At 43.5% G+C, this 18,360-nt stretch overlaps 1 protein-coding gene and 4 non-coding genes across 6 annotated transcripts; 3 read left to right on the plus strand and 2 right to left on the minus strand.

Moving 5' to 3' along the window:
• The first annotated feature begins 988 nt into the window (after nt 1–988).
• Nucleotides 989–1,061, plus strand: trnav-cac. The gene has a single exon. It is a non-coding gene; the product is annotated as a tRNA-Val (tRNA).
• A 406-nt stretch (nt 1,062–1,467) lies between these two features.
• On the minus strand, nt 1,468–1,539 carry trnad-guc. Its single transcript has one exon. It is a non-coding gene; the product is annotated as a tRNA-Asp (tRNA).
• A 108-nt stretch (nt 1,540–1,647) lies between these two features.
• Nucleotides 1,648–1,720, plus strand: trnav-cac. Its single transcript has one exon. It is a non-coding gene; the product is annotated as a tRNA-Val (tRNA).
• A 9,286-nt stretch (nt 1,721–11,006) lies between these two features.
• trnav-aac lies at nt 11,007–11,079 on the minus strand. Its single transcript has one exon. It is a non-coding gene; the product is annotated as a tRNA-Val (tRNA).
• A 334-nt stretch (nt 11,080–11,413) lies between these two features.
• Nucleotides 11,414–17,777, plus strand: LOC114838526. 2 transcript variants are annotated; one of them, XM_034290846.1, is made up of 7 exons: nt 11,414–11,673; nt 12,261–12,960; nt 13,392–13,442; nt 13,601–13,647; nt 13,827–15,246; nt 15,430–16,559; nt 16,692–17,777. In XM_034290846.1, exons 5-7 carry the CDS (start codon nt 14,207–14,209, stop codon nt 17,741–17,743), a joined length of 3,222 nt encoding a protein of 1,073 aa, XP_034146737.1. In that variant the 5' UTR covers nt 11,414–11,673; nt 12,261–12,960; nt 13,392–13,442; nt 13,601–13,647; nt 13,827–14,206; the 3' UTR covers nt 17,744–17,777. The 2 variants fall into 2 exon arrangements, with proteins under 2 accessions (XP_034146737.1, XP_034146736.1); XM_034290845.1 differs by lacking the exons at nt 11,414–11,673; nt 12,261–12,960; nt 13,392–13,442; nt 13,601–13,647 and having other exon boundaries at nt 13,654–15,246.
• Nucleotides 17,778–18,360: the final 583 nt, after the last annotated feature.

The raw sequence follows: 18,360 nt of genomic DNA on the forward strand, positions 1-18,360 counted from the left end.
GGAATTTACAAAACCACCTCAAGTTACTTTATGGGATTTACAAAACCACCTCAAGTTCCAAGAAACAGCAGTTTAACGTGCTAAACAACTGCGCCACAGAGATCTACAACAGCCAGATGTTTCATTGTGATGAAGCGGGATATAGGGCTCTAAAGGGTTTACAGAACCACCTCGAATAGCATTGGGTGGTGAAAATAGCAACATCTGACAATCGCAGCGCTTGAAATTCCAGCGCTAAAGCATGCCAGTTATCTCAGACATGGGAGAGCAGGGCAATTCAAAGCACGATCGGCCACAGAAAGTAAGCAGGCCCAAATCGTGGTAACGTAACACGGGCCAAGATAGCAGGCTCTACAGGGTTTCAAAGCCGCGTCACGTGAATGAGCAGCACAAACGGAAAAATAAGCACATTATTAACGCAGCACTTCAATAATGCATTTCAATGAGAAGTGCATTATTGAATTATTAAATGACAGAAACATATAAGAACATTTAAATCTTATAAATCTATAAGAACATTTAAATCTGTCATCCTACATAGGATGGCATTAGCTTGTGCTTGACTTAATTTCTTGTTCTAGAGTGAAAACACCCTGCAGGTGAATATTTTAGGCATTTCTTTACTTAGCTTTCACATTGCAAAAAAATAACATATTGGCAAAAGCCATTTGAATCCGATTGTTGAACCATATGTGCCAGTTGAGGATCCTAGAATGGGAGTTGAATAAGATGCCATAATATACAGAAATATGCTGTAAAAAATGTGACGGCTGAAAAAGCTACAGATAAATGTGCCACTGTTAATCATATTGAAACAAAATGTGTGAATAAACTAGATAAGGGAAGGTTATTATGATATAACAGTAAGTCCCCACTTAAACAAGGCCACATGCATCATTTATCTAATGATAGCCCATCCACCCAATGTTAGCAACGTTTCTTGGCTTAGGTAGTTATTTGCTTCTGTACGTTTAGACAGAAGCCAGTGGTTTCCGTAGTGTAGTGGTTATCACGTTCGCCTCACACGCGAAAGGTCCCCGGTTCGAAACCGGGCGGAAACAGCTTTCCCTTTTAGGGGAAATAAGGCAGGCTTCCATTCTATGTAAAATGCTAACATGGAAACCACAAAATCTTTTTTTTACTCAAGTAAGGAATAAATAATTGGCTGATGGCCTTTGCCTAAAAACATAGCAAGCAAGCTTGACTAGATTTCTGTTCAGCTATGATGCGATTATGTACGCATATCTATTGCCCTCAGCCAAAAAAAAAATTGTCATAAGGAAAAGGCCAGTTGGTAACACCTTCTAGCCAGAAGAAGTTTGATTTTCTGTGTTTTCCTTTCAGTCAGTAAGACAACAAACACAAAAGAACTGTATTATTTCAGGGGACTTTTTCACATGGTAATGAATGGTGTCACATGATCAACAGCCTCGTCCATACAGTCAACATTATAACAAAAATATTAGTCTCCCCGTCGGGGAATTGAACCCCGGTCTCCCGCGTGACAGGCGGGGATACTGACCACTATACTAACGAGGACTCGAGAATTGGACGGAGCCTTTGCATACAGACTGCAACTACCTCACTGTAACTAATATTCTACATCTTGAAGGACAAAACGGTATGTTTGTTTTATTGCTCCCAATAGTTTCCGTAGTGTAGTGGTTATCACGTTCGCCTCACACGCGAAAGGTCCCCGGTTCGAAACCGGGCGGAAACATGTTTTTCTATGTTGATAGAGCAAGCTTCAAGCGACGGGCAGATTTAACAAACTGAGGAATCTGCTCAGTTTGGTTGGATGAAAATAACTGTTTCATCCAACCAAACTTTTTTTATACTGACTTAATGGTGGCCAATTATTTTATTGACACAAGACAGTTACATATAAACACACTATCCACTTTCTATAAATGTAGTATTTGAACTAGGGATGCACCGATACCAGTATCGGGTATCAGAGTGATACTGGGCTCATGTACTTGTACTCATACTCATAGAAATATGATGATACCACACACCCATACCATGTCATAGAACATCTGTTTCCTAAAGACACTTTAAATGAGAGAATGTCAACTTGTCAGACAACACCCTCAGAATGCCAACTTAATTTGCAACCTTTAGACACATTTGAAGATAAAGAAACTGGTTTTGATGTTCATCTCGATGTAGCCTATAACTCATATGATGAAGTATCAATGTCCAAAGTACCCGATCAAATCTCAGACACCCAAGATATTGACATGAATACTATCAGTTTGAGACAGACAGTTCTGATTAAGGTGCATCTGATGAGGACATTGCAAGCTCTATGGAAACTAAATCTTATGAGCAACATTTATCTGGAGAGGTTGAGATCAGTATAAGCAAGGATACACTTAAGTGTGTTTTGTCAGATGCAGCAGATTTTGGAGGGTTCAGGCTTCCCACTCCAAACAAGTGTGTGTTTACTTTGACATGGTCCATTCTGAAAAGAGTGGTAGATATTTTAAGAGATTTTCATGGGTAGGTCTATTAGCAGAACAAATTAAAGAGTCCAATCCTTACTGTGTAGTAACTTTTCGAAATCATCACTTCACAGTCGCTCAGAAAAGGATATCAAAAAACCTTTATCTTACAATAAATGGATACTGTGGCCATTCTTTATGTGAGTTAACATTTCAAATTGTTCTGAACAATGTGAAGATTTCCACGTCTCATATTCAGGAAGTATTATACATTCTGTTATAGATGGTATCAAGGCCAGACCATTTCGTGGTCCAGAGAGGAAGAAACTTGCATTGTCATTACATAATACTGCCCCATGGGGAATTAATAGCAAATGCTGACCTCCGATGATGAGAGTAGGAACGTAGATTGACCGGTAAATCGAGAGCTTTGCCTTGCGGCTCAGCTCTTTCTTCACCACGACAGACCGATACATCGACCGCATTACTGCAGAAGCTGCACCGATCCGTCTGTCAATCTCCCGTTCCATCCTTCCCCTAGATACTTAAACTCCTCCACTTGAGGCAGGGACTCTCCACCAACCTGAAGTGGGCAAGCCACCCTTTTCCGACTGAGGACCATGGCCTCGGATTTGGAGGTACTGATTCTCATCCCCACCGCTTCACACTCGGCTGCAAACCGTCCCAGTGCATGCTGAATGTCCTGGCTTGAAGGGGCCAACACGACAACATCATCCGCAAAAATCAGAGACGAAATCGTGTGGTCCCCAAACCTGACACCCTCCGGCCCCTGGCTGCGCCTAGAAATTCTGTCCATAAAAATTATGAACAGAACCGGCTACAAAGGGCAGCCCTGCTGGAGTCCAACATGCACTGGGAACATGTCTGACTTACTGCCGGCAATGCGGACCAAGCTCCTGCTTCGTTGGTACAGGGACCTAACAGCCCTTAGCAAAGGACCCAGGACCCCATATTCCCGAAGCACTCTCCACAGGATGCTGCGAGGGACACAGTCGAATGCCTTCTCCAAATCCACAAAACACATGTGGATTGGTTGGGCAAACTCCCATGAACCCTCCAACACCCCGTAGAGGGTATAGAGCTGGTCCAGTGTTCCACGGCCCGGACGAAAACCACACTGTTCCTCCTGAATCCGAGGTTCTCCTATCGGCCGTATTCTCCTCTCCAGAACCCTGGCATAGACTTTCCCGGGGAGGCTGAGAAGTGTGATCCCCCTATAGTTGGAACACACCCTCCGGTCCCCCTTCTTAAAAAGAGGGACCACCACCCCGGTCTGCCATTCCAGAGGCACTGTCCCCGACCGCCACGCGATGTTGCACAGGCGTGTCAACCAAGACAGCCCCACAACATCCAAAAACTTGAGGTACTCAGGGCGGATCTCATCCACCCCCGGTGCCTTGCCACCGAGGAGTTTCTTTACCACCTCTGTGACTTCAGCCCGGGTGATGGACGAGTCCACCTCTGAGCCCTCATCCTCTGCTTCCTCAATGGAAGACGTGACGGCAGGATTGAGGAGATCCTCGAAGTACTCCTTCCACCGCCTGACGACATCCCCAGTTGAGGTCAACAGCTGCCCACCTCTACTGTAAACAGCATTGGTAGGGCACTGTTTCCCTCTCCTGAGGCGCTGGACAGTTTGCCAGAATCTCTTTGAGGCCAGCCGATAGTCCTTCTCCATGGCCTCACCGAACTCCTCCCAGGCCCGAGTTTTTGCCTCCACAACCACCCGGGCTGCAGTCCGCTTGGCCTGTCGGTACCCGTCAGCTGCGTCAGGACTCCCACAAGCCAACCAGGCCTGATAGGACTCCTTCTTCAGCTTGACGGCATCCCTTACTTCCGGTGTCCACCACCGGGTTCGGGGATTGCCACCTCGACAGGCACCGAAGACCTTACGGCCACAGCTCCGAGCGGCCGCTTCGACAATGGCGGTGGAGAACATGGTCCACTCGGACTCAATATCTCCAACCTCCCTCGGGATCCAGTCGAAGCTCTGCCAGAGGTTGGAGATAAAGATCTCTCTGACAGGAGACTCGGCCAGACGTTCCCAGCAGACCCTTACAGTACACTTGGGTCTGTCCAGCTTCCTCCCCGCCATCGGATCCAACTCACCACCAGGTGGTGATCAGTTGACAGCTCCGCCACTCTCTTCACCCGAGTGTCCAAGACAAACGGCCACAAGTCAGATGAAACGACAACAAAGTTGATCATCGACCTGCGGCCTAGGGTGTCCTGGTGCCACGTGCACTGATGGACACCCTTATGCTTGAACATGGTGTTCGTTATGGACAAACTGTGACTAGCACAGAAGTCCAATAACTGAACACCGCTCGGGTTCAGATCAGGGGGGGCGTTTCTTCCAATCACGCCCCTCCAGGTGTCACTGTTGTTGCCCACGTGGGCGTTGAAGTCCCCCAGTAGAACGATAGAGTCCCCAGTCAGAGCACTTTCCAGCACCCCTCCCAGAGACTCCAAGAAGGTTGGGTACTCTGCACTGCCGTTCGGCCCGTAGGCACAAACAACAGCACAAACCTATCCCCGACCCGTAGGCGCAGGGAACGACCCTCTCGTTCACCGGGGTAAACTCCAGCATATGGCGGCAGAGCTGGGGAGCTATAAGCAAACCCACACCAGCCCACCGCCTCTCACCATGGGCAACTCCAGAGTGGTGAAGAGTCCATCCTCTCTCAAGGGCCCTCATTTTTTTAAAAGTGCGTACACCAAATTTCCAGCGTACACCTGGCGTACACCCAAAACCACGGTGACTTTGAGATTTATCAATATGGACGTTGGCGTACGGCACTCTCAAATCCTACGCCAGCTCAGGAGGTGGTGTACGCACGTTTTGAGTTAGTGCGAAAATGCGCATGTTGAGTTATATGTTCTCATCATTTATGTTATATTATGTTGTTTAATTATGATACTGACTGTTGTGTACCCAAAATTGTGCAAGAGTTAATTGTGCGCATGTGTGAAGAGACGGGACTTTTATTTTGACCTGTCTCAAGTAAAAAATGTGTAGCCGTATACTCAGCCCCTGCTGCAGTTCCCTCGTGCACTGATGTTATGCCAGTGCAGAGATGTAAACTGAAAATAAAACAGTATTAATAGTTATATTTGGAGTGATCTTTGGTGGATGGATGACAACAAAATATTGCACATGGACATGGCGGAGAGAAATGAAACCTTAACAGCGCAGAAAAGAAAATCCTAACGCACTGACAAACTAAAAGATGTGATATATTATGACCTACTGTAAAAAAAACAACAACATAATTACAAACTTCAGTGTTTATTTTTGTGCAACATGGACTTCAAGGTTTCATTTGTGTGACTTTACCAAAGCATTTGACTTATATGTATTCCTTCAGATGCGAGTCTGTGCGCTTTACATGACGTTTCAGGGTTAGGCCCGGCAGTTGCGCATGGACTGGGTTCAGTAATAAAAGGCTTTGAATTACCAAAATATAATTCAGACTGACAAAATAATAGAAATGACATTCTTCTTCTTTTAGACAATAATAGAAATAATAATAATAATAACGACATTCTTCTTCTAAATAACAATAAACGTCATTGATAAATATCATGAAATAATAAGACGAATATTACAAATTGTCATGCAGTTATTAATGTGAATGAATGGTACTCCACATCACATCATCCTCTTTTATGCCGCTTTTTAAACTGCCAAATGAAACAATTTTATTTCTTTCTACCTCCCTGGTGATCGTCTCAATCTCCACGTCAGAGAAGTTTCTCTTTTTTGCCGTCTTTCCGTGTGTCCATGGCGTAAAATGAGGGCGTGGGGGAAGCGGAGACTTGAATATATAGGGGCGTGTTATTCTAATGACGATCGTTTTCATCCGCGGCATTTATCAAGGGAAGGTATTGCGTACACCTGGATTTTAAAGGTACGCACAGTTTCATAAATCAGGCGATGAGAGGAGTGTAAGCAAAATCTTACGCCAACATATACGCCCGTTTCTACGCTAGAATGATAAATGAGGGCCAAGGAGTGTGGTTCCAGAGCCCAAGCCGTGCGTAGAGGTGATCCCGACTACCTCTAGTCGGAACCTCTCAACCTCGCGCACAATCTCAGGCTCCTTCCCCGCTAGCGAGGTGACGTTCCACATCCCTAGAGCTAGTTTCCGTGTCCAGGGATCGGGTTGTCTTGGCCCCCGCCTTCGACTGCCGCCCGATCCTCTCCGCAATGGCCCCTTATGGTCCCTCCTGTGGGTGGTGAGCCCACGGGAAGGCGGCCCCATGTCGCTCCTTCGGGCTGAGCCCGGCCGGGCCCCATGGGGAAAGGCCCGGCCACCAGGCGCTCGCGTACGAGCCCCAACCCCGGGCCTGGCTCCAGGGTGGGGCCCCGGCTGCGACATACCGGGCGACGTCACGGAACTCATGATTTTTTTTTCGTCATTAAGGGGGTTTTGAACCGCTCTTAGTCTGACCCGTCGCCTAGGACCTGTTTGCATTGGGAGAACCTACCAGGGGCATATAGCCCCAGACAACATAGCTCCTAGGGTCACTCGGGTACTCAAACCCCTCCACCACGTTAAGGTGGCAGTTCATGGAGAAGCGTTACCCATTTTGATTTTTCTAAAAACGACATTAGCATTTCAAGAATGCCATAAGAGATTACTTAGAGCTGACCAAGTGAAACCATCTTGTCACTTCAAAAAGGCCATTTCCCAGTTAGAAGCAGTGGATTCAACCATGTTTTTACAATCCATGGTTCAACACCAACATCATGATAGTTATGTAAAGGATATAGTTGAAGATTTTGTTCAGGAAATTCTACCTGCTAACTTCTTGGTTACAATTCACAGTCTAAACACAAAACAACTCATAGTGAATATCTTGTTTCAGTCCATCAGAACAGAGCACGTAATGTATCTAAGAAATCCAAAGGCTCCCAACTGTTATGTTACTCATACCCCAAAGACGTTGCTTATATAAATGGACACAGGGAGCATGCACCTACCTAGAAGCTTTACTTCACCTTCCATATTTAGCAAACACACATATACTCTTTCCAGTGTAGTCACATTTTCAGATGAATACCCATTTATGAAACTGTATAAATATCATGACCAGCTTTGGCATGCAAACTGCACTAAGACATCAAAGATGCCAGTGGGCTATACTTTTGTATTACTCAAGAAATTGTTGCTTAAGGACACATTCTGTCTTCTTGCATATGATCTTACAAGTAGTGTAGAAGTTCTCCACTTTGGTCAGAAAGAAGTAATTCACGTGCACTGACAAATGCAAGGAATGTGATTCCTCTCAAAATCAAGACATTCCTAAGCCAACTCACAGAAAATCATCTTCACTGGCTGCTGAGGATTTTGATACAATAAGCAATGTAAATTGGTTCAGTGAAAAGATAATTGACGAGTACCTTGATCTAATTCAATCTCATTTGGAGGATCACTTTGTGCTGATGTGCCCTGCGTCTTTCGTTAACCAACAGCTACAAAATCTATTTTCTGAAAGGAGGAAGGTTCTGCATAAGGTACCTGGAGTAGCACACAATTGGTGGTGTTTTGAAAATGTAATAATACCTGTCATTTTAAATGACCATTGGATGGCCATAGCTATAGATATTAAAAAGAAAGTACATGCACAGAACTGTATAACACTGAATGTTAAATTAATGGACTCCTTAAAGCAGCATGAGAATCAACTGCAGAGCATTCTTCATCCACTACAGAAGTATCTGGCATTACAGTATTTGGCTTTACATGCAAAAGTTGTGGACATTGTTCTCAAATATGAATTTTATCATCGTTGTGGAAATTTCAAAGCTCAGGTAGATGGAAATAGTTGTGGTCCCTATGTGTGTGTGTTCACTAAAGCAGTCCTATTTGGAGATAACATTAATGAATTAATTAAAAACAACATGAGATGTTCTATTTTATATGAATTAACAGAAAAAAGGTTATTGCATTAATGTCAGAACATATTCAGCAGATGGGGAACACCATGAACAAATTATTCCATGTACATTGTTACAAGATTAGTCTGCAATAATGTGATCATGCAATATGTGCACTTGCACTATGGCTCTCAAAATGTTTGTTGTATTTCAGGTGCTGATATCCTGACCTTAATTTGACATCCAAGACATCTGCTCTGTTATCGTCTGGTAGGAGGTACTGGACCACCGGGGCTCTGAGTCAATGTCTGTGCCCAAGCAAGAAGTGTTATTATTTTCTCTACAGTCCAGAAACCCTACTGAATACTCATACACAATTACACGCCTTCCTACTTCGCAACTGAAACATATCTTTCAATATAAGGACAAATACTTATTTTTATACAAATTTCCTGAACACCTAGAAGTGTTTCTTTATTGTTGCTCACAAGATGCTGATCCAGATAGTCAGTGGCATAGAGAAGCAGGCTGGATAGCTTTCGTGTGAGCTGCTATAACACCAGTAGCAATACGAGTGCCTGTAGCAAAACAACGAATACCGGTGTTATAGCTAGGAAATGCAGTTCCCTCCATAACATTATTCAGTATGCTGGGTTGTATCATTCAATACACCTGTATGATGGGGTTGTATCATTCAGTACACCTGTATGGTAGGGTTGTATCATTCAGTACATCTGTATGATGGGGTCGTATCATTCAGTACACGTGTGGTAGGATTGTATCATACCATACACCTGTGTGGTGGGGTTTTTTAATTCAGTAAACCTGTATAGTGGGGTTGCAGTACACAAACCGTTGATTTCTTTAGGTTTTCCCTTTAATTTGTCAGTTTGGTGTCTGTAGGTACTAGGTAGGCTGTCTCTACATTCAATACCTCCTATGTGGCCTTAATGAATAATAACAATGTGACAACTGCTACAGTACTAGTTGCTCTACTTAAAGATACAGGAGGCATTATGATAAAACCTTTTCAGCCAAATTAATGGTCTTACAGATGTCCTCTTCCATCTAAAACTTGGAATTGTAATTGTCTGAAAAGGCCCAATAAATAAAAGCCTTTCAGGATTTCATGAATTTACTGTGTATGAGGTTGTTTATATGACTTAAGGCATGTTGACACAGAACATTAGTGGTTTGCCATGTAACTGCATACATACAATGCAAGTAAATATCCATCAAATACAAATTAATGACTAGTAGCTTGGAAATACATGGCCTTGTGTATTTCAGAGACAAAAACATATCAACCCACCTTGGATAGCCTTAGTTAGATGGCCAGATAATAATATGCTGGTACCGCATCCAACGCAACCTATAGAATTGACTTGTACACAATGTGCAGTAAAAATGATATGACTGCGTTAACTACACTATGTACACTAAATAAACACAATGTACACTAGGTAGCTAGCTACCCAGCCTTTTACAGAAGTCTAGTGCACGCTCCAAGGGGCATTACGAGATGAGACTCGAGGGAATAGTACATAAAACATTACCACGCTTGATGTAAATAAAATGAACACAACCTGTTCCACAGTCCCTTTCCCCGCCTACATTTGCTATGCTCGTTTCCCCAGTAGAGAACCAGAAACGACAAATGCGAAAATATGTCAATGCTTCCCTAACCGAAAACGGATAACAAGCAGGTTAAGAAAAAAATATATTTGTTGGCCTGTTTAGGTTAGAATAACGATTGGCCACTCCATACACGGACCGCAGAACTACAACAACAGCTAACTCCAACACTGGAGAAGCGAAATAAAATATCCAGAAACTTCCCGTGGGCTGAAAGATCAGAGCAAGAAAATATTAAATGAATCCCGCACAGTTTAAAAATCTCACGAGCATCAGAACAAAGCAACAACGTTCAGAACATCAAACTAGCTAGTGAGGTCAGAGAAACGTAACTGGCTGTGCCTGCGCATGCGCACATTTGCTTTGAAATGGCAGTAAGTAGCTGTCACATTCATATAAAGTTAGCCATCGTCTGAGAGACAACCCAAGGTAAGCTACCTGTCACAACTCGATAGCTACAATGTATTAGCGCCATGCAGGCAACAGAGATTCAGCAGCAGCAATAAGACCTCCGACTTTCGTATTTTGCATTCAGAATAAAAGTCTGCAGTGAAACATTATACATTCACCAGCACCAATAAGATTTCAGATTTTCGTATTTGTCCTTCAAAATAAAAGTCTGTGATAGGGTTGTGTGTATTGTTTATATTTTCAAAGGAAAAAATATGAATTAAACAAATTACTATTTACATAATACGTTATATAGGGTAGATAATCTTATAAGGTGGAGCACATTGAGAAATGGTGAGATCTTAAGCAAGTTAACGTAGAGAACCACAACATGTTTATAAGGGACAAAACTTTTGTTTTTTTACTGAAAAAATCCTACCTAGTGCATCTTTGAGTACTCAGTATCAGCAAGTACTCAAATATTAGTACTCGTACTTGTACTCGGTCTAAAAAGTGGTATCGGTGCATCCCTTACTGCAACCAAAAGCCATGGTTACGAAAAAAGCACGTTGTGATTTGTAGGTAACACTTAGGTCATTTGGATTACCCTAGCCTTTGGCATCAAAATGTGTTTCCGCCCGGTCTCGAACCGGGGACCTTTCGCGTGTTAGGCGAACGTGATAACCACTACACTACGGAAACTATCTACTTAGACCAGAACCAGTGGTTAAAACCCATTACAAACCGGCAAGCTCACACAACAGAATAGGCTATAACATGTCTATGAGCTGGGCCATACAGACTTCCTTGACTTTGAGTGTTTAGAGCACACAATTAATAAAAGTACATTTTATGAGGCTTTGTCAATATTGTTTCCAGTTTTCTAAATAATTGTTTGTAACAAAAGGAACAAAATGAAGTACTCCCCGTCGGGGAATTGAACCCCGGTCTCCCGCGCGGGAGCCGAGGATTCTTTAGCTAAAGTGCCCTAAAGCGTTTCCCATTCATTCCCTATGGTAGTGCTAAACCACTACGGATGCAATATATGTATGGCCACGTATGCCCTCCGAGGCGCTGTGGCAGGTTTTACGCAAGAGGTGGCGAAGATAATAGCCGAATTACAACGAACCACAACAAACACCCGGGAACAACTCATCTGAGCCTTATTTACTTTTTCTGATTCGTGAATTTCTTTTACATTTCAGCATTTGATCCGAGCATTTTACGTTTTGTTACATTAGCGGTTTTAGCTACGTCAGACACACAACAGCTTCTAATTCGTAAGGACTGCCAAAGGTAAGTCGTGTTTTTACATACAAAATATGAGTTCTTTATCATCGATTGTCTTTTTTTTTTATTTGTCTTCGGATCTTTTAATAATGCAATAATAGTAAATACAGCGGATATTCAGAGTAAGTTTGTTAGAACGTAATCTGAATGAAACGTGGACTTGTGGAAACTATACGTTTCTCATATATATTTGTAAGTATTATAGTATTATAGCGCGATCTAAATAAACAAGTATTCTATGTTTTCACGAATTATACAATGTGAATGCGTTCATAATAAGTCACTTAAATGATGTAGCTATTTCTGTATAGATATTACAGAATAGTCTGAAAGCTATAGTTCATAATAAAGTTAATTACAAGATTGTTAATTGTTAATTACTATTGCAAGTGTTGTCCAGTGTATATGTGGGGAGGGGTATTGGTTTGTCCAGATGAGGTTGTGTATATTTGGGGATTGGTTATAGATCTGTATAGTTGAAGGTTGTGTGTGTATATTATACATTGTACTGTATAATTAGTACATTAGCCTGAAAGGTATCATTAAAAATAATTAAATAATTAATTTTGTTTACTCTTTGCTTCATCATTTAGATTAACATGTCACACAGGCCTTCGGTGTTTTTCCCTGGCAAGGTCCAAGTTACCTTTCGGAGAGGCGCGTTAGGTTACCTTCTACAAGTCCCCTCTGATGCCGCCAAGAAGATCAAAGACAACCCTTCTATGCAGGACAAGTCTGCTCCTCTGAAGGAAGAGGTTGTCAGGAAGAATGCCATCAGCGTTGTCTTACAAAGAGGGGGGGATGTGTCAGATAAAGCTGAGGTGTTGGGGGAGTACATACTACAGTTTGGGAAGTACAGAGGCAAGTCCTTCAGGTGGCTGCTGGAAAATGATGTTGGATACACTATGTACCTCATCAAAAATTTGGAAAAAGAAAAAGAGGCAGGCCATTTCAGTACAGAGGGGAGCAGCAAAATCAGTTTGCAGTCCTTTTTGGAATATGCCATGAGCTTCAAAGATATTGAGGAGCTTTCAAAGTTTGAGTCTCACAAAACGAATTCTCCTGCTGTGACCTCAGATTGTGACACTCTGGTTGGCTTTGGTAATCGGGCCAAAAGTACATGGGGAGAAATATGGGAGAGCAGAGCTGATGGGTACGCTTTCTTCATTATGTCAAGGAAATGTGGTACAGGTTCAAAAATGCACAAACTGCAGCAGTACCTGCTAATGAAAAAAGAGTCATTGCCATCAACCGTTACATCACCAGCCTCTACTGCAACTCCTTACTCCCAAGGTATGTCAAAAGTAAACACAAATCATCTGAAAAATATTGCTTGTGGCATCATATATCTTTTTTGGTTTTCATTATGTTTTATTGCATAGCAATGGATGAATGAAGTTTTCCTGGAGAAAGCTATACTGAGTATTTCACCTTCCAAAATCCAGACCATGCTCTGAGTTAAACATGTTTTCTATGTATTTTTAAACACATAACCATTTTACTGAGTTTCCATTTGAGTTAGGAATGTAAGGATTATTCAACAAATAGTTGTGCTACATTTGTGAGGAACTATTGTCACTTATTTTCTAGCTATTTTGACAACTACATTAACTATTGTGTATCGTTGCTACTTTAGGCAAATTACTTCAAATCTACTCATTGTAAACTGTAATGTAACTGCTTGCAACCAAGATCATGTGTGTGTATGTTAAACTTTATTTCAGATTCACCAGCATCAGCAGCTGTAGGAGCACCATCTGTGTCTACTGGCAGAGGTTTTTCTCCATCAGTTTGGCAGGACTATTCACTGAATTATTCTGCCTAACAATATACCTTGGTTATTATTTTGGCCTTGTTCTGGCTTTGTTCTGGCTATGTTCTGGCCATGTTCCTAATTGTTATTTTGCTTGTGTTCTACTAACAAAATCAAAAGGACATGTTCATGACAACATGTCCATCAAAACCTCCGTCTCCATGAGGGTAAGTGTTCATTTGAGTTCCCTTTTTGCATGTCCTCTGAATTTCTGTGCATGTGCATGTATGATATATTTAGTCTACAAGGTCATTCAATTGTGTATTTGTGAAATAAGTGTACTATAAGTAAGTAATCACTGTAGTCTACATGTTGATTTTTTACCTTTTGGTATTTGTGATTCCAGCACCAACACACCCTGCACGTCAGTCTGGGCCGCCAGCATCAACACACCCTCCACCTCAGTCTGTGATTCCAGCACCAACACACCCTGCACGTCAGCCTGGGCCGCCAGCACCAACACGCCCTGCATCTCAGCCTGTGCCACCAGCATCAACACGCCCTGCATCTCAGCCTGTGCCACCAGCATCAACACGCCCTGCATCTCAGCCTGTGCCACCAGCATCAACACGCCCTGCATCTCAGCCTGTGCCACCAGCATCAACACGCCCTGCATCTCAGCCTGTGCCACCAGCATCAACACGCCCTGCATCTCAGCCTGTGCCGCCAGCATCAACACACCCTGGATTTCCACCCTCACTTCCACTGCCCAGATATGACCAAGAAATGATTCACTGGAACTGCTCTCAACAGCAAAAGGTATGGATGAAGATGGAGCTGGAAGCCATGGGACTGTGGCCGGGAAGTCCACCTGTGAGGCACCTTACTAACTCTGTCTCTTTGTGGCGTCTACCACCTCAGCCTGAGCTCATTGAGACTGCCTGTGGGCTTCCATCCCCCAAATATTTCCAGCTACATCCATTCTTCATCTGGAAACCAGAGAATGACAGCATCATGGGAAGGCTGAGAAACAATTATGTTCTCCCATGTCTTCACAGTTGTTCTCGACCACAGATAACTTCATCAGGTGTAGGAAGGCCTCGAGTGGTTGTTGGCATTGTCAATCAATATTACTTGTTTGCATCTCGGCTTTGCTGCAAAGCATGCAAAAGGAATTGGTTTGCTGACAATCCTCTGTGGCTGGCAAAGCTCCCTAAAAGGTATACCAACATGTTGCCAGCCCTCCTTACCTACAAGAAAGCGATCTGTAAATCTGTGGTAGATGAATTAAGACGCACTGCAAAATCCCCAAATGACATGGCCAATCAGCTGATGGAGATGATGCACCTAAAGTATGAAAGAGCAAACCTGGCCTACCTGCTAAGTGTGCAGAACATCAAGGATGCTGAGGCAGGGTTGTATGGTCAGAGCACCATCAGCAAATACCTGAGGAGGGACAGTACACCTGCTGCATTTGGGGGGTATGAAGACACAGACGGCTGGTGTGGAATGTCTGTGTCGTCATATTACCTTACAGACTGTCTTCTGCAGGAGTTTCAGAGGCAGGAGCCATCAATCACGCAGCTCTTACAGGGCACATTTGGACAGGTGTTGAGATCCGACCACACCCGGAAGATTGCCAGGAAAGTCACTCTTACATCAGGCACAATGTCATCTTATGCTGTGATGAACGAGAACTGGATGATCATCTCTTGGGTGATGGTGCAGTCCGAGAGTGAAAGGTCTTTGGAGCCCATGTATGAAGGTCTGGCCACACGCTACACTGCTGCTGGAATTGAAAAGGCCAATTACCATTGGGTGGACAGGTATTTATTATATAATTTGTTTAACAATTGTATAAGCCTTTTCAGCTTACATATGTTATTTAATGATATTAATAATTTCATTTAAATCTCAAATAGGGAAGAAAATTCATTATATATTTAATCATGTAACTTTTTTTTAATCCTCTTCTATTTCTGGACATTGTTATGTTTCTTTGTACATAGGGACTGCTGTGCAGCCTTCAGGGTCCAGAATTCTCATCCAGCTGAGCACCTTTTGAGGGAAGCCTGGAGGACTACAGAGGCTACTGTTGCAGAGGTGACATCCGGGGACTTGACCAACATCTGTGCTTCGAGGTCAAAGTTTAATGAGTTCATCTCTGTAAAGCTGGACTTGTTCCACTGTATGAGACGATTCTGCCGGGAGTGTGTCTCAGAGCATCATTCCTTATACAGCTCTTTCTGTCAGTTCCTCTCGGCTGCCTTCACAATTGTGGATCAGCAGGATCTGAAGAGACTGAAGGAGGCCTATGTCTTCTGCGGGATCGTGCCAGCAAATCCAACAAAGCAGCATATCCGGGAGCACTGCAGGACAAAGATCCCTCAGCCACGAGAGCTTGTGAAGAGAGTGGAAGAAGTTCTCCTTCACTTCCACCTGTTAAAAGATGTAAATGACATCCCTCTCTTCAAACCGTCCATGCTGAAAGCCTGGAGGATCCAGCGAGTCCACATGCTGAGGGGCTGTCTCAGTGACCCAGAAAGGGAGGATGGGATTCTGTACAGATACGGTGGCACGCTGCAACTCAACCATGTCCAGGGTGAAGGGGCATCTGTGCCCGTGTGGATTCCAATCAGAGGCACTTCACAGCAAGAGGGCTACCACTTCCACCAGGCTCAGTGGGTGACTGGGAACAAAGTCTCCCCAGAGTTATTTCAGGCCCAGGGTATGACTGGTGTGGCACGCTGGAATTTCCAGAGATTGGTGGATCTCAAACAGCCGGGTGTGGTTTTGCCTGCAGTGTTTGACCCACTACTGATCACAGACTTGAACATGGCCTCTGTGAATGTGACGGGGAGCGCCAAATATCCAGCACTACAAGTCTCCAACAGGGACACGGGAGAGAGGTTTGGACTCGAGTACGTTGAGCAAGGGTGCCGTGCTGTTCCTCTCGACTGGGAAAAGCACAGATCTCAGAAGAGGACAGACATGTCCGTATTCCTGACCCCTCTCCCTGTTGAGAAATGTCAACCCTCAGCAACACAGCTGCCGCCGACTGTCAGATTTCCTGATTCTGCAGCTCCTGCTACTGAGGCTTTAAAGAGAGAAAGCACTGAGGAGCCCCAGATGGACATAGGTAATTCAGAATAATACCACAAACATAGGCATATCTCTCTCACACTAACTCAGTCACACGCACCTAAATATGCTTGCAGACACATGCATTCTGCATAATTACTTTCACTGAAGAACTGTTCCTCTCTTTCAGATCTGCCCTGCACACCTCCACTGCCTATGACCGCCTCACCAAGAAGTGCACGCACGGGGCCTATCAAGACTGGTGGCCGGGTCTTTGTGTTGGACCACAATCGGTGGCCTGGCCCAATGAGGGTGGCTATTGATGGTCTGCTTGCCAGGCATCATGGACAGAAGGACATGCTGAAACTGGTGGACTTTGACTATGCTTCCATGGTGCAAAGTTCATGTGCAGACCCCAACAGCCTGCTTCACCCAACCACCAAACACCACATTGGAAGGTATATTAAACACCTGGCCAAATTAAAAAACACCAGTTCCTCCCTTAACACCAGTCCTGAAAAGCTCTTGGAGACCCAACAACTGTGGCAGCACTTAACCATGGGAAGTGACACAACCTGTGTCCCTGTAACAGCACTCCCACCTGCAGTTGTGAACCCACCCGCACTGCCCACACAAAATGCTCCTCTTACTGAAGCTGCCATAGAGAAAATTGTTTTGGGACTGATGGAAAAGCAGCAACAGTCAGAGCAACAACAGCAGCAAAAGAAAAAAATGACAAAAACCTGCCTTTCATGTGGCCAACCCAAGTCCCGTTACATGAATGATGGCTCCTCAATTCATTATTTTTATCAGAGTGGGCATGTTAGGTACTTCTACTGCTCCACAAAAGTATTTAAAACATATGGAGCAGAGGGCCTCACAAACCCCAAAATGTCTTTTGAGGATTTCATGTCAACACCCTTCTTTCAACAAGAACTTGAATCCATAAAACAGAAAGTGGAACAACAGAAGGACAAACAAAAGAGGAGGTCAGCAGATGTGGTACCCTCTGGCCGTTTGTGCAGGTTCTGCCATTTGGAAATTAAACAGGGCCCTAATAGTCCTCACATTCACACAGGGTTCCCCGGAGTGGCAGGGAAATATATTTATTGTCCTGCCAAGGTGTTCTCCCTCTACCAGGCCAAGGGTATGGAGAAAGAAATGACCTGGAAGGAGTTCCAGGCATCTGCTTTTTATCAGGATGAAAAGAAAAGATGGATGGATGAAAAGAGGAAATGTTGATTTACACACACACACGCATCCACACACACACACACACACACACACACAAACAAACAAAATGGCCATAATCTTTTAATAAAACAATTTTGAAGTTCAATACAATTCTCTTGCCTTTAATTTATGTTTACATATTGAACATACTGTACATGAAGTCAGACAGGGTTGCTTATAATTACATTGTGGCACAAGGTACATGAAAAATCAACTGACAGAAAAGTTTGGTTTGTGTAACCCCAAATCTAAGTTAAGATTGGCAAGGAGGTCAAAGGCTGGTCTGTGCATTCAAGTCGACTGCAGGGCTGAAGAAGGTTTTTACCAGGTCATCGGATGAAGTACTTTTGTTTCCTCAACAGGTAGGGCTGATAAGTGAGAATAATCCACTGCAATCTTTAACTGAAGAGGAAAATCTTATGGTAGAATATGTGCAGTACATGAATGTGTTAATTATTTTGAAAGGTGTTATCTTTAAATTAATTTCACATCAGCATAAATGAATGAAGTAATTTGGTCTTTAAAATAACACTTTCACAAATGCAGAAAATCCCATTACAAAATACTATTATTTTAATACACTGGATATAAACTAGTACACCTGAAATAAGATGGGGAATGTATAA

The sequence above is a fragment of the Esox lucius genome, chromosome 24 (assembly GCF_011004845.1).
Source record: "Esox lucius isolate fEsoLuc1 chromosome 24, fEsoLuc1.pri, whole genome shotgun sequence".
In the NCBI taxonomy this organism is placed as follows: Eukaryota; Metazoa; Chordata; class Actinopteri; order Esociformes; family Esocidae; genus Esox; species Esox lucius.